This window comes from Takifugu rubripes, chromosome 2, assembly GCF_901000725.2.
Source record: "Takifugu rubripes chromosome 2, fTakRub1.2, whole genome shotgun sequence".
In the NCBI taxonomy this organism is placed as follows: Eukaryota; Metazoa; Chordata; class Actinopteri; order Tetraodontiformes; family Tetraodontidae; genus Takifugu; species Takifugu rubripes.
In genome coordinates, this window is record NC_042286.1 from 6,045,698 (window position 1) to 6,070,137 (window position 24,440).

General features: G+C 43.4%; 3 protein-coding genes across 6 annotated transcripts; 1 reads left to right on the top strand and 2 right to left on the bottom strand.

Moving 5' to 3' along the window:
- Positions 1-250: 250 nt before the first annotated feature.
- Positions 251-9,370, bottom strand: plb1 (phospholipase B1). Of its 2 annotated transcripts, none has more exons than XM_029833029.1 (42): positions 9,270-9,370; positions 9,154-9,200; positions 8,998-9,058; positions 8,818-8,881; positions 8,697-8,731; positions 8,360-8,426; positions 7,909-7,957; positions 7,630-7,701; positions 7,470-7,535; positions 7,322-7,377; positions 7,165-7,237; positions 6,976-7,074; positions 6,870-6,905; positions 6,520-6,585; positions 6,370-6,444; positions 6,248-6,308; positions 6,109-6,167; positions 5,803-5,876; positions 5,678-5,721; positions 5,333-5,441; positions 5,205-5,256; positions 5,035-5,115; positions 4,793-4,858; positions 4,598-4,698; positions 4,438-4,519; positions 4,260-4,364; positions 4,085-4,180; positions 3,928-3,999; positions 3,757-3,834; positions 3,579-3,639; positions 3,445-3,503; positions 3,280-3,347; positions 3,153-3,196; positions 2,936-3,029; positions 2,808-2,859; positions 2,638-2,718; positions 1,967-2,032; positions 1,667-1,843; positions 1,333-1,437; positions 1,118-1,213; positions 942-1,016; positions 251-841 (listed from the first exon to the last, which is right to left on the bottom strand). In XM_029833029.1, exons 1-42 carry the CDS (start codon positions 9,325-9,327, stop codon positions 548-550), a joined length of 3,276 nt encoding a protein of 1,091 aa, XP_029688889.1. In that variant the 5' UTR covers positions 9,328-9,370; the 3' UTR covers positions 251-547. The 2 variants fall into 2 exon arrangements, with proteins under 2 accessions (XP_029688889.1, XP_029688890.1); XM_029833030.1 differs by having other exon boundaries at positions 9,154-9,191; positions 9,270-9,346.
- Positions 9,371-10,656: 1,286 nt separating this feature from the next.
- LOC101062159 (protein yippee-like 5) lies at positions 10,657-14,218 on the top strand. 2 transcript variants are annotated; one of them, XM_003962522.3, is made up of 4 exons: positions 10,657-10,803; positions 11,427-11,649; positions 12,229-12,400; positions 12,473-14,218. In XM_003962522.3, the coding sequence occupies exons 3-4, from the start codon at positions 12,260-12,262 to the stop codon at positions 12,695-12,697; spliced, it is 366 nt and encodes a 121-aa protein (XP_003962571.1). In that variant the 5' UTR covers positions 10,657-10,803; positions 11,427-11,649; positions 12,229-12,259; the 3' UTR covers positions 12,698-14,218. The 2 variants fall into 2 exon arrangements, with proteins under 2 accessions (XP_003962571.1, XP_011616999.1); XM_011618697.2 differs by lacking the exon at positions 11,427-11,649.
- A 1,332-nt stretch (positions 14,219-15,550) lies between these two features.
- lclat1 (lysocardiolipin acyltransferase 1) lies at positions 15,551-23,918 on the bottom strand. 2 transcript variants are annotated; one of them, XM_011618679.2, is made up of 6 exons: positions 23,594-23,918; positions 19,790-19,957; positions 19,473-19,671; positions 19,132-19,278; positions 18,061-18,177; positions 15,551-17,331 (listed from the first exon to the last, which is right to left on the bottom strand). In XM_011618679.2, the coding sequence occupies exons 2-6, from the start codon at positions 19,955-19,957 to the stop codon at positions 16,832-16,834; spliced, it is 1,131 nt and encodes a 376-aa protein (XP_011616981.1). In that variant the 5' UTR covers positions 23,594-23,918; the 3' UTR covers positions 15,551-16,831. The 2 variants fall into 2 exon arrangements, with proteins under 2 accessions (XP_011616981.1, XP_029688611.1); XM_029832751.1 differs by lacking the exon at positions 23,594-23,918 and adding an exon at positions 20,757-20,939.
- Positions 23,919-24,440: the final 522 nt, after the last annotated feature.

A 24,440-nucleotide genomic window follows, 5' to 3' on the forward strand; every position in this document is an offset into this window, starting at 1 on the left:
CTGCACGGCTGGTTTTCTTAATATCTAAATATGGTTGTATTTCCTGGTTACATTAAAAAACCCATGAAAGAAAGTGCATAGTGTATACTGCAAATCCTATGCAAAATGTCCAGAACTTGTAGATATCATCTACCAGCATATATGTAAACGCTGCTACATATGTTGAGGAAGGTCCTGAGGTAAACATTGTGCATATCGCTCCACTGAATCTATATTAAAACTGATGACTCTGAGTTTTTTCTCATGTATTGCATAACAAACCTTTTTATTCTGTCTTATTTGTTAATTATTTGCAGAGAATGGTGTAGCATTTCTTCCAGAAATGTTTTTTAGTGTTCCAGAATGAGAATTATTATAAAGATTTGGAGTCAAAAGTGATACAGTTGGCATTGTTTATTCTAAACAATGTCCTCATGTTCACCCCAAACAACATGGTTTCTACGACTACTATAAATATCAGTGTTCTTTTATTTTTTAGGGTTTTAATGCTTTCCCATCAATAGTCCACAACAAATGACAATAAGGAGGAGGGGGGGTTGGGGGCACTTTAAAACAAAGTGCCCCTCAGCTCCACAGCAGACGTCATCAGCCTCTTGTTTCTCTTGGCTCTGCAGGAGAGGAGGAGCCAGGTCACCACACAGCCAGTCAGGAGGCCAGTGACAGCCAGCACAGCAGTCAGCCATACTGGGACTGTATTAGTGCAGTCAGCGGGGAGGGGCTGCCCCGTGCTCTGCGTTGCGGAGGCAGTGGAACTCTCAGAGGGAGCTGTGCTGACTGTTCCCGGTGCCGCCGTGGTCGATGGTAGAAAACTGTTGACTTTGGTGAAGATGTAAGGATGCTCCTAGAACACACACAGTAGCCAATAGCGGCCCGCTTTTTGTCACTGCACGTGCACACAAGGGAAATAATAAATTCCAGCTGGGTCTGCAGTAGCTTCTTACCTCGGTGGGGCATTTGATGGTGTTTCTGGCATTTGCAAAATCGTTGTATGTCTGTTTTTTACCCACTGGCTCTAACTAAAGACATTAACACGAGGTATATCGGTCAAGTCCATGACTAAGCTGCAGAAAAATATGACAGAAAAAAAAAGAAAAATCCCTGCTCTTGCCAGACTCACCATGTTGTTCCACATGGCAGCAGCCATGTCAGCATGTCCCCGTTCACTGAAGTGGAAACAGTCCACAGAGAAGTAGGTGGTGTCAGGTTTGCTGTCCTGGAAAAAAAAATATTACAGAGTGTGTAGGAGTTTTGCAGAAAGAACTTGTTAATGCCCTTAAGCTAGAATTTGTGTTTAAAGTACATCTAAGGCTCAAGAATAGTTGAAGGCCTTACAGCATTTAAAGGAACAACAGTGTTCTTTAAAAAGGGCTGAACAACCACAGCGAAGTCCTCCTTGTCTTCATAGCGTCCGCCGTACACCAGATTTTCAGTTTTGATCTAAGGTTGCAAATAAATATAGTATTTTTAATTATTTGTTCACTTATATGGATGGGAGACACGAATAACAACACCAGGATGCCAAACAGATATAAAGCAACCAGAACATCATCCGTAAAATGCAGCCCAAAGTAGCCATGACACGAGTTAGTGGCACAGAGCTACGCTGATAATAACATCGATATGTCACACAGAAATAAACGATGACCACGAACACTTGTCCTCTAACCTGTAGTTCACGATTGAAGCGCTTAGCTTCAGCCAGCTCCAGGGAATTCTCCCCTGCTAACAGGAAGCAGGGGCAGACATACTTTTGTAACACACTGCACCCCAGGCTATCCCTCTTTATCTTACGAAGGCCTTCCACTTCCAGGACCTCCAAGACGTGGACGATCGTCCTGGGAACCTACCAGCAAAAGAGGAAAATATTTATACTCAACAAGCTGATGATATTTAATGCTTTATCCACGATCTTTTAAGAGATGAGCCTTTATTATTTGTACTTTAATGCTTCTTTAGGAAATTTTACCTCTCTGTAGAGCATATCCAAGCTTGTCATCATATGAAGGCTGTAGTTCTGAGGGGACATGGAGGCCTAAAGACCAAAACAGCAATGAGATCACTCATAATGATTCATAGTTAAGTCTAAATGAATGGTACCTCCTCATGCTTTTTTCATTCATAAGTGAAAAAGAGCTGACAGCTTGCAACATTCCCGAGCTGACAAGCAACTACTGTCGAAACCCAAGATGTCAGAGCCATAGCCTGAGAGCTCATCCAACATTGATGCTGTGCTTTGATATTCCGCTTCAAACAAGTGCATCAAAGATGCACGACCATGTTAGAGCAGAACCAGGATGGAGACAAGTGAAAGAACAAGGAAAGTGGAGACAAAAGGGCAGAAAAGAGGAGGGTGAGGCAGAGGCTGAGCTAACCTCTGACCGGATTTTTGCCTCGTGGAGAGTGGACTTGTTTTTTGAAGCGACAGAATTAGCCAAGAAGGAAAACCTTGTATGCCCTCATCTTACGCTGACACGACGAAACAATAGCAGCGCTGTCCTCAAAGCTTTATTATTCTGCTCTAGTGAACGGTCCACTTTGAAGGGTGATATCATGAGTCCGCTCTGTACACAGCACGCACCACTGTGCCACCACAGTGTTTCTAAACCAGCCCTCATAATTCCAGAATTTGCAACTCACGCGGTCATTGCAGAACTGACACAGGTCATTTCCTCCTATGAACAGGGTCACCAGCTTCCAGTCGTTCTGGAAATCTACCGTCTAAACAGATATAAGGCAACAAGAACAAAGATGACGACATTAGCATTTTACATTGGGGCACAAAACTCGGTCACATGTGTTAAACTTACAGGGTCAGATTTCAGGGTGTCAATTAGGCGCCGCACCTGGTTGGGGATTCCTCTGTAGAAAATGAGAGATTTAATAAATGCACAAAACAATAAACATAACTCAATGAAAGTGAACCAAACAGACTCACGCTACTTTAGCTCCTGATACTGCAAAGTTGAAACCCGACTCTTTCAGTCCCTTTGACATTCCTTTAATTTTCGGATTGAATTTCCTGAGTATGTCTGTAGCAAACAAACAACAACAAAAAACAGCAAATAATAAACAAGTCTCCAATAATTCTGTTACGATGCGACGCTGACATCTAGTGGACAGTTTATGAATAACACACAAAAACAGAGACTCACTGGGTAATGTTGTAACAGTCTCGAGGGCTTCATCGCCTCCAATGCTAAAAATAACAAACAAAAAAAACCCCACTAAGACTTCATATTACATGTGATGCATTGTCGTGTATATTTGTGAGCCACCCACCTCCAAGATACCCCTTTGTATTCAGTTCGTAACTGTAGTAGGTTCTTTGCTTTTGCACCAAATCCAGTCTGCATGCAGAAAAAGACAGTTATTCTACTCATTTGTATCCATATGAAAGGCTGATTAGGGAAAATATTTCATATTTTATTTGCATATTAACCTTACCGTTATAGAGTCTCCCAGCGCAGCAATTACTTTAATGTCAGCTGGCCGTAATCTGTGAACTAAAAAAAAAAAAAAGAAATAATCATGAGGTTTTACAAATAATCCAACCCTTGTATATATTTTAAGAAAGTCACCTGATGTGGGCACAGAATCAGATGGGGCCATGTTGGTACAGGAAAAGTCACTGCCCCAATGCTGAACAACAACAAAGGGAAATTACTACCTTGTGGCTGATAAGGTTACATGCACAAATAACTGTTGATTCTGTTATTGTGCTGCGTATCAGGTGATAAGATGGGACCTGTGACCTACTGTAGGCGGAGTGGTCGTCGGCAGAGGGCCTGGAAAGGTGTAGTTGCTGTTGACGGCAGTCCTAAAAAATGGGCTGGTCTGGTCACAATCAACAGGACGCTCATTAATACTCATATAAGAAAAAAACACTTGGAAAAGATGCATTGTTTATCTCAAATGAAGAGACGATACCTTGGAGGGGCACTTCAAATCGATATCAGCTTCAAAATCCTGCGTAAATGTTTTGTTGCCCACTGGTTCTAACTAGAAGAGCGTTACGGTCAGTGATTGTGATGTGAGGAATAAAAAGAGAAGCACACATAACAGAGGAGAAATGCAGGACGCCCACCATGTTGTTCCAAAGAGCTCGAGCCATGAGGGTGTGCGCTTTCTGGCTCAGATGGAAACAGTCGGGGGCAAAGTAGGAGCGATCGGGACGGCCGTCCTTTCAGGAGGAAAAATAGTTGGGCTGGATATTAACATTTCAGGGCAGGAAATGAGGTCTCAGGTGTGTCTGCTCATACCTGTAACCTGGGGAGGTAAATGTCCCTCATGAAGGGCTGTAGCACCACAGAGAAGTTCTCGTGTGTGTCGTACCGTCCAGAGTCAATCAGCTGTCTCATAGTGTGCTGGATCACAAAAATAAGAATATGACCAAATTTCTGATCAACTGACTTTAAACACTAACGCAGGGCCTCTTACCTGATAGGCCTTACTGACGTCGTTGACCTTCTGCAGCTCAGCTGAGCCGTCTTTCGGCTTCAGTATGCACGGACAAATCAAGCTGAAGCAAAAAAAGAACTGTTCAAGACTGACTTTAAGAGTTCAGTTCTTTGGTAAAGACTAAACAAACAACACTCACTTTACAAACCAGGTGGGGCAGCCCAGGGTCGTGTCTTTGTGCAGATCACGCAGCGGCACAACGTTTAACAGCTCCACCAGGTTGACAATTGCCCGAGGCACCTTGTAAAAATGGAAGAAGGGAAACAGAAAGGTTTCAGGTTTGTGATGCTGAGTCAGGAGCTTGTGTGGCAGCGCACAAGGATAAAAACAGTACCTCGCGGTGGAGCAGGTCCAGAGCCTGCTGGATGCGACTGACCACATTCTTGGGTGAGAAAAAGATCTATAGAGACAAAATTCACCTGTCAAATGATGCAACTAATAAACACAGAAGTTCCTCAAATGCATTGATTTCTGTCATTGTTGTTGGATAAAGATGTAATTTTGAATTTGGAAAAATGATTCGTTCTTTGGGAAAATGAATAACCAATTAAGTATATGTGCTATTAGAGTCCTCACGCTGTCTGTGCAGAAGTCACAGATGTCGTTTCCACCGATAAACATGGTGATCACTTTCCAGTCGTTGTGGAAATCAATGCGCTGCAAAGCCAAATATGAGGTAAGATGTTGTGCATATTAGGAACCAACAGCCAACACTGTGTTTCTATAGTTACTCCTCTGTGGCTTACCGCGTCGTTTTTCATTATGTCCACAAGGGTGCGCACTTGCTGCGGCATATCGCTGCGGGGGAAAGTTTTGGAGTTGTCTTTTTAATAAGGTTTTATTCAGAGTGGAGGAGGTGATGACGATTACTGACCCACTCTTGGCTCCCGGCACAGCCTGGTTGAGGAAGGCATTGGGAGAGGTTTCATTACATATTCCCTTTGAGAAGCCGGTCACAGAGGGGTTAAACTCCCTCAGAATATCTGAAGACCACAAAACCAAGGAGGGAAACATAATGAAATCTCAGAAACATTTAATCACTAATCACTTTAACTAACCTGCAAATGAAAAACAGCCCTAATTTTACAGTTTGGTCAAACCTCCCATCTGCATTGAGTTATAGATTTTATAATAAAGTATTGATAAATAAAGTGTAACAGACAGCTTAATTGGGATAATCCTACTATTGAACAGTTTTAAAAATAAGGGACAAACCTACTTGGCAAAGTTGTCACACTTGTGATGTTTTCATCACCACCAATACTGGAAAGTTAATAAAAGGTTCGTTGCATTTAAACTCTTCAAATCATGAGGATTAAAGGGTGCATTTTTAGGTGCTCTTACCTCCATGAAAGTCCTCGGTACTCATCAATCACCAACAGAATGTTGTCTGTCTTCGCTCCCACACCGTTTGCTGCCTGTATCAATGCAGATGGTGGATTGTGCAAATAATTCTTCATGCATTTTTATAAAAAACAAAAACAAAAACTAAAACTCTGTAATCTGTCCTAAACTCTGACTGAGTTAAGATGCTGTCTGATAAAAACACCCAAAGAAAGTAATATACTGTGCTGTACATTTAGCTTGACTCTACCCCTTTTCCAGAGAGGAGAAGTGGGATTTTAGATGCTTGCAGTGAAGCGCACTTACGGTCAGAGAGTCTCCCACCGCTGCCACAACCTTGATATCAGCAGGTCTCAACTCATTAACTGCACAGAGATTAGATGGGTGAGTCTAACCGATGTTGACTCTCTGTTTCATTATAAAACCTTCAGCTAAAATCATTTACCAGAGGTGGGTGTAGTGGGAGATGGAGTGCGGTCTGAACATGGGACTTCAGTGCCCATATCCTGCAAACGTTCCATTTTTAATCATTCCTGTTTTACGACACTTGTAACATCAAAGACTTACTGGATCTGCTAGCGTGGAGGATCCTTTTTGCTCGTCAGCGGGAGAATTGTTCCGTGTCCGCAGGAACGGCCATTTCTGGGATTGGAGATCAAATCCATTGATAAAAAATTTCTCAACTTTATCAATAATTATATGTTTGAGATGGTTTACCTGGGTAGGACAAGGGAAACTGGCGCTGCTGTCCATGTCCTCTGGCAGGCTCAGTGATGGGTGAAGCTGGAGGAGGACAGTCAGGATCCACGTTAGAGTGAAGAAAAAAAGCCAAACTGGAAGTACCAACCTTTTTTTTTTTATCAAGCAAGAAGATCAATGCAGGATAAGATATCCTGTATTATCTTTGATTCTATCTCTTATCTAATCACTGGTCCAAGAGATAAACATAATCACTGTCCCATCTTTAGATTTACTCGTTTGTGAGCTGTAACCAAGCACCACCTGTCACAGGAGGAGCTTATCAAAGACAAGCTAAACTTAAATGTAAAAAAAAGTTTAGAACTCACCAGGTTCCTCCATAACTGCAAAGCTAAGTGATCTGCCTGCAAATAAATAAGCATTTATACACTGTGACTGGACAGTATGAGTAGGTTTTTAATGCTTTTTACTTACAGAGTTGTGCTCAAGGATGAGTGGAGCAGGCTGCAGCACAGCGGCGAAGTCCATCTTGCTGGCCCACTTGGGATTTTTCAAAACACGGCTTAGAGAGTTCTGTAAAAATAGGAAAAGCAGATTTTTCAGAAGGCAGTCAGCCAGTGAGGATCAGCATAAGCTGTCAGCTAAGACATTAAAGTGTTTGACCTGTAGCGATTGGAGAAAAGTTGCTCTCTGTAGTCGCTCGGTGATGTATTTTCCCTCCAGACACTTGCATTTGCTGAAAATAAAACAAAAAAACCTCCCTGTTATGTGTAATTTCCATCTAATTTGGCTCTGACAGTATTAAAGCAACTCCTCCCACCTGTCCTGTTGCGGACTTGTGCTCCACACAGCAACATGAACTAAGGTGTGATGCAACTGTAAACACACAAACAAAATCTTATTTTTTTTTAACGAAAAGATTTGGCAAAAATGTCTTCAGAATCAAAAAAAGGCAAAAATAGGGGTACCCTTTTCTGCAAGAGCTGCAGAGCTGCTTCTGTTTCTTGCACAGCAGAGCTGATATCTGCTGCCACCTGAGGAGCAAAGGAACAGAAGATCCATATAAACTCAAATGCCATGTTAAATGTTGGTGATGGTTGCAGTGGGGGGATGGGGGGGTGGTCTTACAGCTGGTGAACAGGCGCACGTCGAGTCTGCTGGGACAAACAGCAGCACCAGCCTCCACTCTGCCATCTGCAACTGTACCATGAACCTTTACATCTGCAGCTTATCAACAGAGAGCTAAACTATATATATTGTTGTTGTTGTTTGAGTCCCATTTGTGGTGGTTTGTAACTCACCAGATCACAGTGATCATTTGTGGTGGTTTGTAACTCACCAGACCACAATGATTTACAGAAATCTAGTCTGGTTAACTCATCACTGGTCAGCGGGGTTAAAGTGTACCTGCTGTGAGACGGACATGGACAATTTCTCCACTTCGTCCAGCAGATTTCTGCAATATACACAAATAAACCACACTTGGAGGAGCACATGCAAAATTATAGACTAAATGTCTATCAAGTCCCTAGTTTGTGTGTTGTTGGAAGTGCTACATATTGAGTACCAAAATCTGCATTTTACTAACAAAGTGAGGACATTTTTGGGAAGTGAGGATAGTTTGTCCAGTCCTCACCACTTCGAAGAAATGTTTGAAGGTGGAGATATGGTGTTAAGATTGAGGTCAGAATATGGTTCAGTTTAGGGTCAGGGTCAGGTTACGGGTGGGTATGTGTAGGGTAAGGACATGGGGGTAGCAACATGTTTTGGAAAGTCCTCACAAAGATAAGTGTTTTAGAATGTGTGCTCATGTGCCAGTGTGTGTGTGTGTGTGTGTGTGTATGTGTGGGGGGGTTACCTGGGCTGCACTGCCATCTGATCCACATGTTGAACAGTCACTTCAGGGTTAAACATGGACATCATCTCTTCAACACACACAAAAAACACACCTCTGTGTTTAATACACAGCAGCACACATGTGCTTTTTGCCTTTATGTTGGCAGTTTTTACTATTACAGGGTCAACAAACTATTTATGGCAAACACTCTTATCTGTAGAGACATAAATGGCCAGACTGTCACACGGTCTAGTTGTAAATGCTTTCACCAACGACTGGCTCTATTGTACGGAGCTCCAATAAAAGAGAGAGCAACAAACTCAAATCCATTTTCAGCATTTGCACTATATTAACGTACCTTTTACTCCAGTGAGGACTGTGGATGATTCACGCCTGATAATAAAGGCAGACAACATCAGTGTTAACGCGCCTGACGAGGCTGCAGCACTTACACCCCAATGTGTTTCATGCACGGCTACCTGTGTGAGAGCGGGATTCCCATCAGGTAGACAGCGGAGATATCGGCGGGGGTGATAGCATGAACTGATGAAAGGAGCGCAGGCCGGCGTGAGGATAAAGAGATAGACACAAGGCAGGTTTGACAGTGCCGATATCAATCAGTCCGACTTCAGTGATAAAGACGACAAAGTCGATTGTACCTGACGATGGGGAGGATAAGGATTCCACTGGTGAGCAGAGGATCCGCAGGTAAGTTCTAGTCTGTATGTGCAGAAAAAAACACCTTGGACTCTCAGCAAAACAGATGTATAAATATATAATACAATGAATCCACTCAACAGCGAGGGGAGATATACCTCTGAGGTTTCTGTTGCTTGTTCATTTTCTCTGTCTTCTGCAACAACTGGAATAAGAACAACAATAGGAAAAACACCAACAATAAGATTTAGACAACAGGACAATAAGGAGTCACCTGTGTTGTGAGTGCAGGATCCAATGGTGAGAAACAGGAATATGAATCGATAGTCCATGATACGGTGAGAAAGTGAGTTGTGCACGGTTATAGGGACTGAGTGCCTGGCTTTTAATGAGCGCACAAGTGCACCGGCCTTGTAAAGGGGGCGGAGATGCAACGGAAGAGGCGCGTAAAAGAAATATAGACACCTTTCTATCTCAGGTGTGTTTTACTGTCGCTCATATCTTTCAGTCAGTTTGTCAGCTTAAGTGGACGAAGCTGTAAGTGACACTTCATCGTCCTCTCCACTTCCTATTAGGGTATAAAAACCATGGGAAATAAATGTTTTAGTCACACCAGGACATGTTAACATCTCCTGCACCCTGAGAGTCTCAGGGACAACAACCAGAGTGATTTTCCATGGTAAAGAATACACCTTTGGTGCCTAATAAAACTCATTTAGGTGTAAAAACTCAAACATTCATATATTTCTCTTGCTCATAATCAAACTGTATTGTGTGTGTGTGTGTGTGTGTGTGTGTGTGTGTGTGTGTGTTTGCCTGCAACTGTTAAAGGACATCACAGCTCTGTAACAACAGGATAGTGACTTTAGAATGATCCGTTCACTAGTTTATTGACTGTTGCTGTGGAAACGAGGCGACCCAGAACAACTGATAATGTCGCCATATAATGGGACAGAAGATGCTATGTGTCAAGACGTCACATTTGTGGTGTTTATGTTTTTTACCAGTTATGAAATGTGAGTTAACAACCACTAATTTAGGGATAGATTTGGAGATTCTGCTGATAAGATTATATTTTACTGGCTTGTCCTCGGTTTGATAGGGTTGACCCTTATTGTTAAAGGGAGTAAAACAATCTATGTTGATGGTATGGAGTTATCAGATTTTCACAATAAGCAGTTAAATTGCTGGGTAAACACTGAAGTACTGTATGATGTTGTGGATTTCTGATTATTCTAAATTAAAACCATTTTTAGCAACACTGCAGGAACTACAGTCCTGTGGCATTTTGGTGCAACTTCGCATTAACTGCCTCCATCAGCATCTTTGATACATGACGTGGTTTTATTCAAGTCTCTTCCTTTGCACCTGTTTATGTTGGTGTTATCGGCTCAACCCATCAGATGACAGCCTTTTACAGACTTTAACCTGATTTTAGACAAATCTTGCCAACTGGTTTTTGAATGTTACCAGTGATTTGAATCTTTGCTTTTGCTGTTGATTTACATAATATCTAATCAATTGCTGCTTGCATAATTATTAAACTATCTTGTCACATACCCATAACTACACTGGCCCCAGAAACAAAGCTTGAATTAGCAAGTTTTTGGTAAAACTATTTTCTTGGCTCTGCTGACATCTTGTGGAGAACCGCCCGTACAACAGGTGCAGTGACGTCACGACACAGCTGAAAAAGAACAACAAAGCCACGAAGACGAGGACTCAAATCACATGTGATGTGCCATTAAAGTGTCGGTGACACCGTCGACGTTGGGAGCTTTCTGTACTACCGAAAAGACCTTCCCACGGTAGGAGGCCGTCATTTTAAACTGGCCCGAAAAATAGGGGGTTATGTTGTTGGTCCGTCTTGTTGTCGTCGTGGGCGTTAGCTTTAGCTGCACTTTAGCTTCTTTTTTTCCCAATTGATTAGTTGAGTTATTACTGAGAGACAACAATCTAAACCACGATCTGTGTTTCAGTTCTTTATTTTTGGCTGTACTTGTGTACAATACTTCCATTTTTTTGTATTCTGTTAATCAGAAACATGTCCAGAATGTTTCAGATTGCAGAAAGATTCCTCTGCTACAGCAGTTGTTGGTTGTTTTTGCTCAATTTATGCATTTATTATGTATACTAGACAAATGGAAAAGATCATTGAACAACGGAAACTTTTGTTGTTTGTTGGACTTCCTGCTATAAAGCCTTACAACCAGCACTTTTCACGTCGAGTTACATAAATCAGGAGAAAATGAGATGAAATTATAGCTCGAAATGAGTTAATTTAGAACCGCCTTTATTAAATACTGAAACGGTACATATAGGGCAACTGCAGGACAAATTTAGTTTGTGACGCCATAAATAAATTGACATTTATTTTAGTTTTAACAATGATCATAATAAATAGCTTGTAATTATAATTCTTTTTACACAGTTTTCAAGCTTTGATCGGTTGTCCAAACTCTGCTGACACCTTGTGGCGTCCAGCGCGAACAACACCTACAGTGACGTCACGACCGGATGTTGATACTGGCTGAGCGGAGACAGCAGATAGAAACAGCTGAAAAAGAACAACAAAACCACGAAGACGAGGTCTCACATAACTGATGTGTCGTTAAAGTGTCAGTGAAAGAATCGTCGGGAAAGAAATTTCCACGGTAGGAGGCCGCCATCGTAAACTGGGTCGAAATAAAGGCGGTTATGTTGTTGGTCCGCTGGTTCCTGTCTTGTCGAAGTGGCCGTTAGCAGCGCAGCTAACATCGCGTTAGCTTCTTTTTCCCACATGAGTAATCGGGATATTACCGAGAGACAGGGCTGCAAGTTATTTGTAAAAACACTTACCCAGAACCACGTATTTTATACGGATCTGTATCTTTCGCACTTGTACCAGATATTTACATTTTTTGTATCTGTTCGTCACAAACGTGTCCGCATTGGCAGAATGATGCCTCCGCTGCGGCATTTCTTTTTTTTTGGGGGGGGGGGGGGTTCTCATTTAAATATTTTCTACACTGCAAAAATGCCTTTTTTCTTGTTCTTCCTGCTATCAAGAGTTACAACACTTTTCACATCGAGTAACACAAGTAGGCGAAATTTACAAATGTACAGTTTAGACGATCGTGAAAGAATTGACTCCTAATCCAGTCATCAAGTCATTTAACGAAGTTTTCGTTGCTCTGAAGAAAGAAGACATGTGTCTTATTCGTGTTTGTCTTTATTTCTATTTCTTATTGTAGCCTTAAATCACTCATCCTCAACAATTCAACAATGGGGCGCATCTTCCTGGACCACATTGGCGGAACACGTCTCTTCTCCTGCGCTAACTGCGACACCATCCTGACCAACAGATCGGAGCTAATCTCAACACGGTTTACCGGTGCCACGGGCAGAGCTTTCCTCTTCAACAAGGTAGGAGCCATTGCCTCTGCCATGCACTCCCCTGCTCCGATGCATGTTTGATCACCTGTGTCTCCATCGCAGGTGGTGAACCTCCAGTATAGTGAGGTGCAGGACAGGGTGATGCTCACCGGAAGGCACATGGTGAGGGATGTCAGCTGCAAGAACTGCAACAGCAAGCTGGGCTGGATTTATGAGTTTGCTACCGAAGACAGCCAGCGGTACAAAGAGGGCCGGGTCATCCTGGAGAGAGCGTTGGTTCGAGAGAGTGAGGGCTTCGAAGAGCACGTCCCTTCAGACAACTCATGAACCCTTGGCTTGGATGAAATCTCCCCCTTTATCCCATTCCCTCTGCACTGCACGCCACCACCTACAGACTTTGTCATCAGTCGAGTCTTGGCCCCACCAGACCCCTTCCCCTAGTTTGACCAGATGCCTCTGCTGAAAAAAAGACTGTTTTGCTGACTATGTTCTTGCGGGGGGAAAAAAGTTATCAAGTGTCACAGGGCAGAACCCCCAAAACAGCTGGGGACACGCGTATGAAGCTGTAATTTCACTTATGTAAATGTCGATGCAGTTGTAGAACTTATAGCACCTCTACTCAAGGCATGCTCCCCCTGTTTTCATATGGTCACTAAATCTGTGCATGAGACCAAACCCGACTCTGTCACAAGTAACCGTGGCGGCCGTAGAGCAGCTGCCACCTGTACACAGCAGCGATGAATAACCCAGCCATGGCTGCAGGGGCTCCTGCTTCTGTTTCGTCCAATCAGTCTCAGTCTGTCTGTCGCTCGTGCACATTGAATGCATCATTCTGTATCAGTTACTTGCTGGTCGTGTATTGAATGTAATAATGTTTAAAATCTCTGTTCTCATCCAAATGACACCGTTCCACACGGGTGGATATTGAAAGGTCAGTTGTGTTTTAGGTTTAGAGTCGGCGGTGTGCATTTATGTTGAGGGATTTTCTTTCGAACAGTGTTTTGATTTTCCCCAACTGCAGTTACAGGGGGTGACTTCCATGTGTGTTCTACCTGTCTCCAGTCTTGACATTAGTCACCTGAGGAGCATAAATCTCACATGTCTCATATTGACAAAGAGACGTTTCTTTCCAGATCCAAATAAGAAGGGACTGTTTGTTTTAGGAAATAGCCAGACAAATCCTGAAAAGGGGGATGGCAAATGTTCTTTTGCCACAATTTGTGTAAATTCAGCCCCAAGGTGGACTCATTTTGTAAACAGCTGACCTGCCTTGTGACACCGACCTTCCTCCTATAAATCCATGAGATGCATCTGGTCGTAAATCTTGCTTCTTACAACACAAGGCCAAACACAGAGTATTACATTTATCTTTATCCTCTGACCAGAGCTTTCCTTTTTGTATTATCGACTCCTGCAACGATGTCCAGGAAAATGCCAAACTTTTTAAAAAAGCCTTTATGACATTTGAGGCTATATTTTGGGGTGAACTGTAGCACGTTACAGCTGGAACAGTGTCAGATTTTCTATGCCTGCAGGAATTATTGGTCTGACATACACAAGAGATATTTAATATCGTTTTTCTACCTTTTTATAAGGTCACAGGAAAAAAGAATTGATTACAAAAAATAGAGGCTTCAGCAGGATGCTGACACACAGTGTCTGACTGAATATTTTGTTGTTGGGTTCAAGCATTTTATTTAGAGGGTCATTGCATTATATGCTTTAATATATATTATCCTTTTATTGATTGGTAAATTTATCTTGAACGTGTTGTGGTTTCTCGTATGGCTACAGTTTCGCTATGTTTGATGTGATTTATGAATAAAAACAGACGCGTTGGGTCTTTAATTGTGCATCGTGGTGCTGCAAACAGGGTTCACCGTTTATAATCTCGGGGCGGAGGAGGAGGCCGTAAATCATCCTCTAGGTGGCAGCAGATGTTTTCCCCTTGGCTGGATGATGCAACTGAGCCTGCTTTACCTGCCTCTGACATCAGCCTGGCCTGGTGGCATTGCTGCATGCCAGTCATGTGAAACCTGAAGGGACAGATGTCCATTTTAGCCAGGATCAAACATATGTTTATCCTGTGAGACAACAACTATGGATCGCATGTCAACCCCCCGCCAACAGCCCAGCGTGAATCATAATTACCTGCTTTGGGTTTGTAGGTAGGCAGAGTCTTAATCCTCTGACTAACAGCATTGCGTTGCTGTTATTTATAGGTTTTGGTCCTGGTAGAAGGCTCCTTTAGTGCCGCAGTAGAGGGTTTGGTACAGATCTGTTTTCTTTTCCCTCATTTTATTAGATTGTAATGATGGATTGTTTTATGACCATATCTGGGGCCATTTGAATGCCAGACATAGCCAGAATCCAAAGTGAGGCTCAGTCTCCACTCGCATGTATTTATAATTCATAGTAGCCTGACTCTGTCCCAGTGTAACCTCAGGATTATCTGCTTTATTTATTGAAAAAGCTATCAGGCTTGATAAGGATAATTAAACTTAATTAAATCCCCTAGATCCTATTAGCCTGAATGCAACTGGATAAAAACTGCAGCCCCGATGCAGCAGAACCTCAACAAGTCTTTTATAGAGGAAGCTCATAAAGAAGAATCGGGCGATGTGAGGCGTTATCTGTCTCCCCCTTTGGCATCGAGGCAAGGACGGAGCACACCCAACAAAGGCGGCGGATTATAATTGCACCCTAATCTGTCCCATGACTCATCATCCGCAGACGGTTGTTGGCACCGTGCACTCGTCATGTCATTGTCTTTGATTCCATAGGATGTCAGCATCACCTCTCTGCTCCACCTCCGCCAGGAACAGAAACAAAAATATACAACTTCTCCCTACAGGCTCACACACAGAGGAGTGACCTCACTCCAGCACCAGCAGAAAATAGCTCAATTTCCATTGACATCACTCCACATCCTGTTGCTAGGAGATGGTGGAGTCAACATTAGTTACTATGGCAACTGCATTTCACCTTGAGAAGCTCCTCCTGACCTTTATGGTTCACTATGGTAGACATGAACATGTGTGTGTAAGGTGTGTGAGGCAGAGGAGATAGATACAGTGTAATATCACTTGAGGACTTTAGGTTGCTTTACATTCCAGATGAAAGTTTACACAATAGTCAACATTTAAACACCAACATTTGGGCACAAATGAGAATATGTTCTTATTTTCATTACTTTTATTGAGGTGTATTTTTATCACAGTGTTACCTGAGAACAATGAACTATGAGGTTCAGCATCAATAATAATGGGAAACAAAAGAACATGTAGCTGGTTGGTACATTTGTAAACCACCACATATGCACAGAAAAATAATACCACGGCAGGAGGACATTGACTGAGTTGGGAAAATATACAGGAGCTTGGGATTTGTGTGCCTAATGAACTAATTCGACATTAGAGTGGTACAGAGACGGCTGCGGAACACAATGGTGTCTCTAAACATAGAATTAACACACTAACTACAGCGCTACAGCTACAGTCCTGCAAATGAGCAGGAGTATGATTGGAGTAGTGTGCTCAGCTGTCATTTGCTAATTGAATTTAGCAGCCAGCCAGAGAGAGAGGGATGCGGTGGGCATTATGGGGCTTTTTTGGATTACGCTGAGGTGGTGGTCAGTTTTCCACTCCAAGTCTGGTTCTCCGTGCCACCCTGCACACCAGAGGGTAATGTTGCCCCAACAGGGCATTCTTCCGCCACGGCGCCACCCCATTATCCTGCCTCTACAAGGCATTGCTTCAATCCCGACGAGCTCTGTTTGCTTGTCAACATGTCGGCTGTCTGTGATCTTCATCGCTGAAGAAGTGACGTTACCCCAGAGGAGCTGAGGACGACCTTGATGAAGTGGGTGAAAACACACCAACCAAATGCCATTTGGTTAATAGAAACCTTTGGCTTTTATATACAAAAGCTATATATTCTGATTCAAGTCTTTATGCATTTAGACACAGAATGTATGGTGAAAACCCTTTCATCAGTCTAATGCCCAGTGTTGGAATACTGTTCAGACTTAAACATACAGGTGGTGTTTACTATGGCTCTGCTCCACATCCTATAAAACACGACATAACAGCTACATAACATGCAAGAAACATGTCCACAGTGATATTCCTAATGAAAATAAACATGAACATAACCTGTTAAAATGCATCACCAGCAATTTAAACATCACTTTAGATGGATACATATAGTTTGTGACACTATGTGTGATTAAGTGCTGAAGTGGAGCACATAAAAACCTACATGACATTCTGCTTTCTTCAGCAAAGATGCAAAGGTCTTTCTACTGAAGTCAAGCACACCAGCAGGAGGCATTCCTCCTTTAATAAGGCATGAAGTGCTGGGTCCCTAGCAGGGATCCTCCAACCCTCTCACAAGTCCTCCGTGTCCTTCAAGAGCACAGGGGGAAACGGGTCATTTCCCAGCTGACCCTGTCTTTATCTCTCATTTCATCTTCTCATCGGTTGCCATGGACTTCCAGTATCGATGGCAGGACAGTTCTAGCAGCTCCAACCCTCCAATCAGCTTCTGCTGAGCAACAAACACTCCGACCATGAGCAGGAAGTAGAGTCTGAATGGAGGCCAGAGCCACAGGCCAGTGAAGCACAGGGCGATAAAGCTGCTCCAGTACAGCAACGAGGCGGCTTTGATCAGAGCAACCCTCAGCTCCGTCTTACATGGCGGCACGCGTGCGACGCCTTCTCTATCGAAGCCTCGGGGCTGGGCGGAATAGAAGTCGTGGAGGCGGGTTTCCTTCTCAGCCCAGCGATCTCGGCACCAGGACTCCAGATCAGAGGATGAGGAAGGCAATGAGGTCACGGAGTATCGACGGACGTGGAAGTGGATCTCGCGGGGAAAAAGCCCCAAGATGAGGTGGCGTTCGGTCTGAGGGATGTTCTTTGGATATGCTACTGTAATATCATGGACGGCATCCAGGTTATCTCCTAGAGATGTGGAAACAATTTCAAGCTGTGATTAAAATAGAATAAATAAACAGACATGTAGGAAACAGTCTCGCATAACCAAAACCAAATGGATTCTGAGATCTCCAAGGCAGACCTGATATCCCTTTCACCCGTTTACACCGATTGTTGGAAATGTTATTAGCGTTTCATAACATCCGATCTTACTTAAATTACACATGTGCATCTTTTTTGGAATGGCTTAAAACTTAAACCTTCTTCCTTCAAGACCAGAGGGCTCCTCGACCTCTTCTCTCAATAGTTCTGAACTCGGGTTTTCAGGAAAACACCTGCCAGTAGCTTCTGTTAAAAATAGACCTGAGCGGGGCACAGCGGGCTTGGTCCAAGAGAGCGAACACAGCCTGTCAGTCAGCGGTGCACAGAAGGGAACTAGCAAAGCCCGATGACATCACAGTGATTCACAACACCTGCTCGGAGGGCTGCGGCTGGGTGGGGGTGGGGGGGTACAGGGATAGGGTAAGAACCCTGGAGGAGTGCCAACATTAGCTCATACAGAAACCAGAGAATCTCAGAGGTGTAGTAATGGCTGGCAGCAGCATGAAACGCACGTCTGGGTATTAAAAAAAACAGGATCAGCCAGCATCAGTGGGTTTGGAACAAGCATGTCATTTTCCTGAGCTTATGCTGACGACATGTTTCCATCCAGGTAACAGAGCCTGTATCCAACAGTGTTGGGAGAAACATCCTCACCTTTTCTCAGTCGGTCCACGATGAAGGTGAATCCGGTTGTGCGGGGATGCAGCACGTACTCGAATTTCGGCAGGCCGTTCTGGGCAGCGAACGCATCGCTCCGTTGTCTTGTGTTTTCTGACACAAAAGCATAATAAATATCGCAGTAGATTAACTTTTAGATTTTGATAACGGCTGATTTTTAAAGGTGTAGATAAAGGTATCATTAAAAGTTGCTCATAACAGCTAAGCAATGAGTCGTTCTGGGATGAAACCACATTTGTTGCATACATCAACCTGTCACTAATGCTTAGACATTTGACATAAACAAAGGAAAGACGAGTGTTTATTAAGCAAACATTCCTCAGGAAGGTCTTGCGGGAACACTATTATGACTCATTAGTCATATTATGTAACAAGTGGCTGCAGCAAAGTCAAAGACACTGGGGCATATGGACCTTCACTGATGCAGACTAGCTTGGAACTTTTCTTCCTTATTCAGTCTTTCATTTAATTCACATGAGCTCTGCGAGTGTCAAACAGGGACTGTGGGAAAGTTTAGAGGGGCTTAAGTGGACCCTGGACCTGATCCTGTAGCTGGAGGTCTATAAGTGGCTGAAGTATTAGCAGCGTAAAGGACAGGGCGGCTTCAGAAGAAACCAGAAGACACTGCATTAGCCCTAGCTTCTAGAGTCAAATTAAATCTTTAATCCAGAAGTATGTGCAGATCACACTGTCAGAGAGATGCATTAAAGCAGTAAATCTTTAAACATGATGCAAATTTCTGACATCGTGCTAAGCTTTCCCAGTACAGCCACCCTGAAGTTTGATTGGCTTAATAGTGATTTGAAAGGACTTTAGGCATCGGTGGTGCTGCTACTGCACGGACTGAAACATCAGAGCATTTTTCAGAAATGACTGTCGGGCTGTACCCTGCAGGATTCGGTCATGCTTTAACATTTGAAAATGATACTTGCATAACAGCATCAGTGCAAAGGTACGAGACAGGTGCTGCTGTGTGTCAGCTCCTGAAAATAGCGACTGAAATCTGTGTGGTTTGAATGTGTGGATGTTACATTGTTTCCTTCTCACCGGTGAGGTCTGTGCCTTCAGGGAAGAGCAGCAGCTGGAGCGGCTCTCTGATGTCACAGAAGTAGTCTAGCATGTTCTCCATGTGCTTCTTGTCCTCCACCCAACGCCGCTGAATGAAGACGAAGCAGGCCACCTGCATAGCCCAGCCTGGACAAAGCAGGAAAAGCTACATGAGCAGCAGGACAGTGATGTTTGTGTGGTCGTGGTGTGATCATCTTGACATTTAACCTCAGAATTCCAGGATCCAACCAGCTGCATTAGAGCATAATAACGAACCTAACCCATAACAGACGTCTACCTGGATTAGAAGAAAGGGTGAAATTATAAAACGGGGCACGAACCAAAGCCTGGCACAGCCTTCAGCGCAGCCTTGAGGCAGATCTTCTCCAGACGGAGGTAGCTGTACCTGAGCAGACAGCACCACAGGAACATCCAGTCCAGACGGGTGCGATGGTTCATGATGATCACACTTCTCTCACCTGGGATGAAGCCGTCACCTGTTATCACCACCTTGACCCCAAATACCAGTTCTAGCAAAGACTGGAAATAAGGGAGACGAGGCAGGGAAGGAGGATGAGGAAAACATGGAGAGAAGCAGATGATTGAAGGGAGTCATTCTCTTGAGTAGACTAAGTAACGGCTAAGCCGGTGTCCTCACCACGGGGAGGGTCAGCCAAGTAGCAACGATGCGATCTGTGATCCAGCGGTACCATGCGGGAGACAGAAACATGAGGGGCAAAACTGGACCCAGCATGAAGATACTTCCAAAGAAACTACCCAAGAACAGGGTGACCACAAAGTACAGGCCACGGGCTGACACAGCCATCTGTGGAGAGAGGGACACACAAAAGCACAACAATTCATTTCAGAATTGACCAAATTGTGATTACTGACATTTATGAACTACAGGAGGAAAAAAAGAAGATCCGTCTCATTGGATCTTCTTTTGTTCCTCTGGTAATTTTCCCACAAACAGTGGAAAACCCTGGCCAGACGTTCCTCCTGTGGTATGTAAATAAGGGAATCTTCCTGCAGCTAACAAATAGTGGGTACACGTCCTGATGGCTAAATACTGCGGCGGTGATGAAATGGAAGGCTGTACGGACGAATTAACGGCTCCGAACAGGAAGACGGTCAGGTCAAACTCGGGGATGAGCTCAGCCATCAGAACTCCACACAGGCCAGATTCTCTTGTCTCAGTGGGCCCAACTGCAATCGCTCAACTGATTTTGTTACCTCTGACATCAATTATTTAGTGATGTCACTCTGGACGTCTGCATGCCACTGGTGATACTGCGTTTGCAATGAGCATCACATCATAACATTGCGATGACAGAATCTTTTGCATCTCCTCCTGCTCTAACGAACCCCTCCGAGGCACAGTGACCTGCAGACGCTGCAGCGCTGCAACCACGCGGTCTGATGGCGCCTTTAAAAGTTGCCAGACTGTTTGTGTGCACTGTCGTTTCGGCAATAAGAGTCAGAGGGTTAGCAGTTCTAACAATGGAAAATGTGAAGCATGGCAGAGAAGGAAAACAGTTGCCCAGCATACGTGCCACAGCCACAGAGAAAGGAGCAACACACCCCCACACACACCCTTGGGTAGCTACTGGAATATCACACACCTGTTCAGAGGCAGGGCCACACCTACAGACACGGCTGTGAGGACGGAAAGGAATGATCAAAAACATGTTTATGTTCAGCTTGGCCGGCACACCTGGGTCCTCTCAACACCATTTATAATGCAGACGGAGATCCATGAAAGCAGTTCTGTTTATACAAGAACGGAGCACTAGTGCCACTTGTGCTTGTGTTGCAGGTTGCTATAGAAGTAAGCACGTTTCCTCCTCATGTTGCCACAAATGTGGCATGGTCTGCACAATACAACAACGCAATGATGGCTGTCCTGTAACCAAGGTGAACCAAAATAAAAGCATCAGGGGTGCTTTTAAACACTCCAGCTCGACAGCTGGAGCACCAGAGCATCTGCATGGAAGGGGCATGTATATATGATCATTCTAAAAAAGCTCAAGGCGTCTTCAGACTTCAGACATATATTATGTATTAAGAACTTCCCACCATTTACTCTCGGACTCTCCGGGTTATCCGGCAATTATTTAACATTCCTAATCCAAGAGCAGACATCCTGACAGGCGACAGCAGCGCGAGGAGGTCAAGCATGTCTAGGCAAAACAAAGAGCTTCGGAGAGACAGCGCAGGTTAAAAGAATTGAAGCGATAATGCCGGAAAATTTATTCCAGGTCACATTTACAACCTAGAGGAAAACTGGAGAGAACAAACCTCCTGTGTGGCAGAAGGCTGCAAACACACAGATTAAATGGATTTTATTTTATTTCTTTACATTTTTTGACAAGGATGTTTCCTCTTTGGGGGTTTGTTCAGACAATGGTGCTTTGTGTCTGATAACTCTAAAGCAGAACCTGTTATTTAGTATCACTGCAGTCTATTTTAGAGAATTATAACATTTACTTGATATACAAACATGTGTAAACACAGTAATGGGCTTCCATCCCAGCATAAATAGAACTGAATAATAAAACTGGCAGACATTCTGCAGTCATGCAGTGATGGAATAAATTCATTAAATCTACTTAAATTCTGTATAAATCTGAGGGTGCTTCTCAGTCTGGCGTCTATAAATGTTATGATATTGGTAATATCTGGTCATTAATAGCGTTGTGGAAAAAGTTGTCGGTACCCATCTGGTAATGAGAGGAGACCCCACAATGGCCACTAAAATACTGGTAACTTGAAACTTACAAAAGTAATAATAGATAAAAATGTACTGAAAATTACCCAATGAAAATCAGACACTGCTTCTGAATTTTGGTTCAACAGAATAAAAAAAATCTGTCATGTAAGAGATCTGAAGAAAAATGACGATAGCCCAAGAAATGATTGAAAATAACCCGACCATTAGCAACACTGGCGTCTTCCAGCTGATCAGCCTATTTAAAGGGTGACGACTAGCCAATGTGGCGTTTGGTGACACGGTGTGTACCGGTGCCACACTGAATGCACCGCAGAAAGCAAAAAAGTTCTCTCAGTTGATTAGAAAAAAAATTATAGCATGCTGAATGTAAGGGTAAAAAGACCATCTGCAGGCAGCTTGAGGTTCCTTTGACTGCGGTTATATATTGTTTAGACGTGTAGGGTCCACAGGACTTTAGCTAACCTCCCTGGACATGGCTGCAAAGAGGAAAATGATGACAAATTGAAGAGATGGACAAAGTGAATGGTAAACAAAGAGCCCAGAACAAGGGGAAGGTGAACTCCAAGGTCAAGGTGTATCTGGGTCAGATGGCCACATATGTCACTGTTTGGGGTGAACTTCATTGGAGACGACCAAAGAAGACACCTCTGTTGGAAGCACATCATTAAAAAAGAGACACTGGAATTTGACACAATGCATAGCAACGAAGCTTCAGGGGACAATGAAACAGGCCGCCAGGAGGAGGCACTCTACAAACCAGGGGCAACAGGAGCAACTGGCACGAGGAGCGGGCCAAAATACCTGAAGACAGGTGCAGAAGTGTACGGTTACAGCGATCGTTTGATTGCACTGATTTCCTCAAAAGGTTGCGCAACGAGAAACAAAGTATAGAATATGGTCGCTTTTGTGCAGGCATGTTTCATTAGTTTGCATTTTTAAAAACGAATTCTGTTGAACCAAAATTCAGAGGTGATGTCAGATTTTCATTGGTTAACTTTTAGAAAAGTTTTAATGCTTTTGACAACTAGTCTTTGTCATCTTCATGCTTTATCCCTTTTGGGGGCGTGGGGAGGGAACACAACGGGCGAAGGTCAGTCAACCCCTGGCACTTTCCCCTGCTACCCTCCGCTTCTCAGGCCAGGCAGACTGACCTTTAAGATATACATTTTAATCCAATGATATAAAGTACATCATTGAGCATGGAATCATGCAGAAGTGTACACGGCGACGAGCATTGCTAATGTGATATTCAATCGTCGTTCAATAGACCAGGGTGTGTCGAAGAGAAAGTTTAAAGTTCAGCAGTGAATACACCTGCAGGTCCACAAACGTGAAAACGATCACGTTCTGACTGTAAAATATTTGCAAGGAAAGCAGATTTAATCGTTTGTATATGCAAATAAAAGACAAACACACGGGATATACGGAGTGTATCGGTAGATGGAAATAACTTCCTGATTTCTTGAACATGACTCAGCTGGGCGCAATTAATTTAGCACGAACGCACCAGTGACTCGTGTAGAAATAAGGAGACTCGACATAACAAGGCTACCTGCTCACTTCACAGAGATTTTGTGTTGAAAATTAGGATCTGAGTTTCACAAAACAAGCACAGAACGCTAACCTGAAAGTCTATCAACAATAAATGCTAGCTTATATGAACGGAGGCTACAGCTTTTTAATAAAACCTTCCATACCACAACTGATGTCGAATGGCAGTATACGCACCTTTCGTAGCTTGCACCAAAAAATAGGTAGTTAATGATTCTGTTTGCTCCAACGAATCCAAACTGTAGATTGCGACATAGCGACTTAGCAACTTCGGCTAGCACATCGCTAACGTTAGCCACATAGCAAAGCTTATGAAGTCCTCAGAGATGACGCCTGTTGAAGCGGCCTCGCTGGTTTGTTTTGTTGCCAGCCGTAGGGCGAGTGAGAAAATGGGCTCAGACAAAGACAAAATCTTGACTTTAAGTTACTGCTGCAAAAGTCACGTTGTAGCTGCTACACACGGTTCGCTAACGTGACTCTTCAAGTTGTCATTTCTGGGATGTTCTACAACAAGAGGCCGACAGGGGGTGCTGTTTGACCAGAGTAGCAGACACACCACCTGTAATGAAATTATTCTTTTTTTAAAAGGCGCAAATGGAATAGGGGGATTCTTGAACAATAATACGGGTAGGTCACATTGTGCATTGAAAGGATTCAAATATCACCATCATTTTCCTAATGGAGGTAGTAATTGTGCCACTGTTTACTCACATCAAATTTCTAGTTGTCATTTCTAGCAGATTACCTGTTTGTTTTTAGGCTCTTTTTAATTCATCTGCAACAGGTTAAATTAACGCTGCATATTGTCCTTTCAATATTGACCATGATCACATTGTGTTTTATAATTATAATTTTATAATTGTACTTTTTAAAGTGGCATTGGAGGCCTTTAACCCCCCAAAAGGTGCTGAATGTTAATCATTCTATGTAATTCTGGATAGTTCTGCACCACTGACTCATATGGTTCCATAAACAACACATTTCCTTTGCATTAACTTCATCTTGTTATGGGGGCAGACTAAGT

Bases quoted from the DNA above. Each gene is read 5' to 3' on its own strand.
- plb1 (XM_029833029.1), bottom strand. From the start codon at position 9,327: ATGGACTATCGATTCATATTCCTGTTTCTCACCATTGGATCCTGCACT. The intron at 4,365-4,437 runs GTAAGAGGCCCT...TTTGTGATCCAG, and splicing joins ACGTCAGTAAGGCCTATCAG to CACACTATGAGACAGCTGAT. The intron at 3,197-3,279 runs GTGGGTGGCTCA...TGTTATTTTTAG, and splicing joins TACAAAGGGGTATCTTGGAG to CATTGGAGGCGATGAAGCCC.
- LOC101062159 (XM_003962522.3), top strand. From the start codon at position 12,260: ATGGGGCGCATCTTCCTGGACCACATTGGCGGAACACGTCTCTTCTCC. The intron at 12,401-12,472 runs GTAGGAGCCATT...TCTCCATCGCAG, and splicing joins GAGCTTTCCTCTTCAACAAG to GTGGTGAACCTCCAGTATAG.
- lclat1 (XM_029832751.1), bottom strand. From the start codon at position 20,822: ATGTTTTTGATCATTCCTTTCCGTCCTCACAGCCGTGTCTGTAGGTGT. The intron at 19,958-20,756 runs GTGTGTGATATT...CTCTCTCCACAG, and splicing joins GTGGCCCTGCCTCTGAACAG to ATGGCTGTGTCAGCCCGTGG. The intron at 17,332-18,060 runs GTGAGGATGTTT...CCACATCTCTAG, and splicing joins CGTGGACCGACTGAGAAAAG to GAGATAACCTGGATGCCGTC.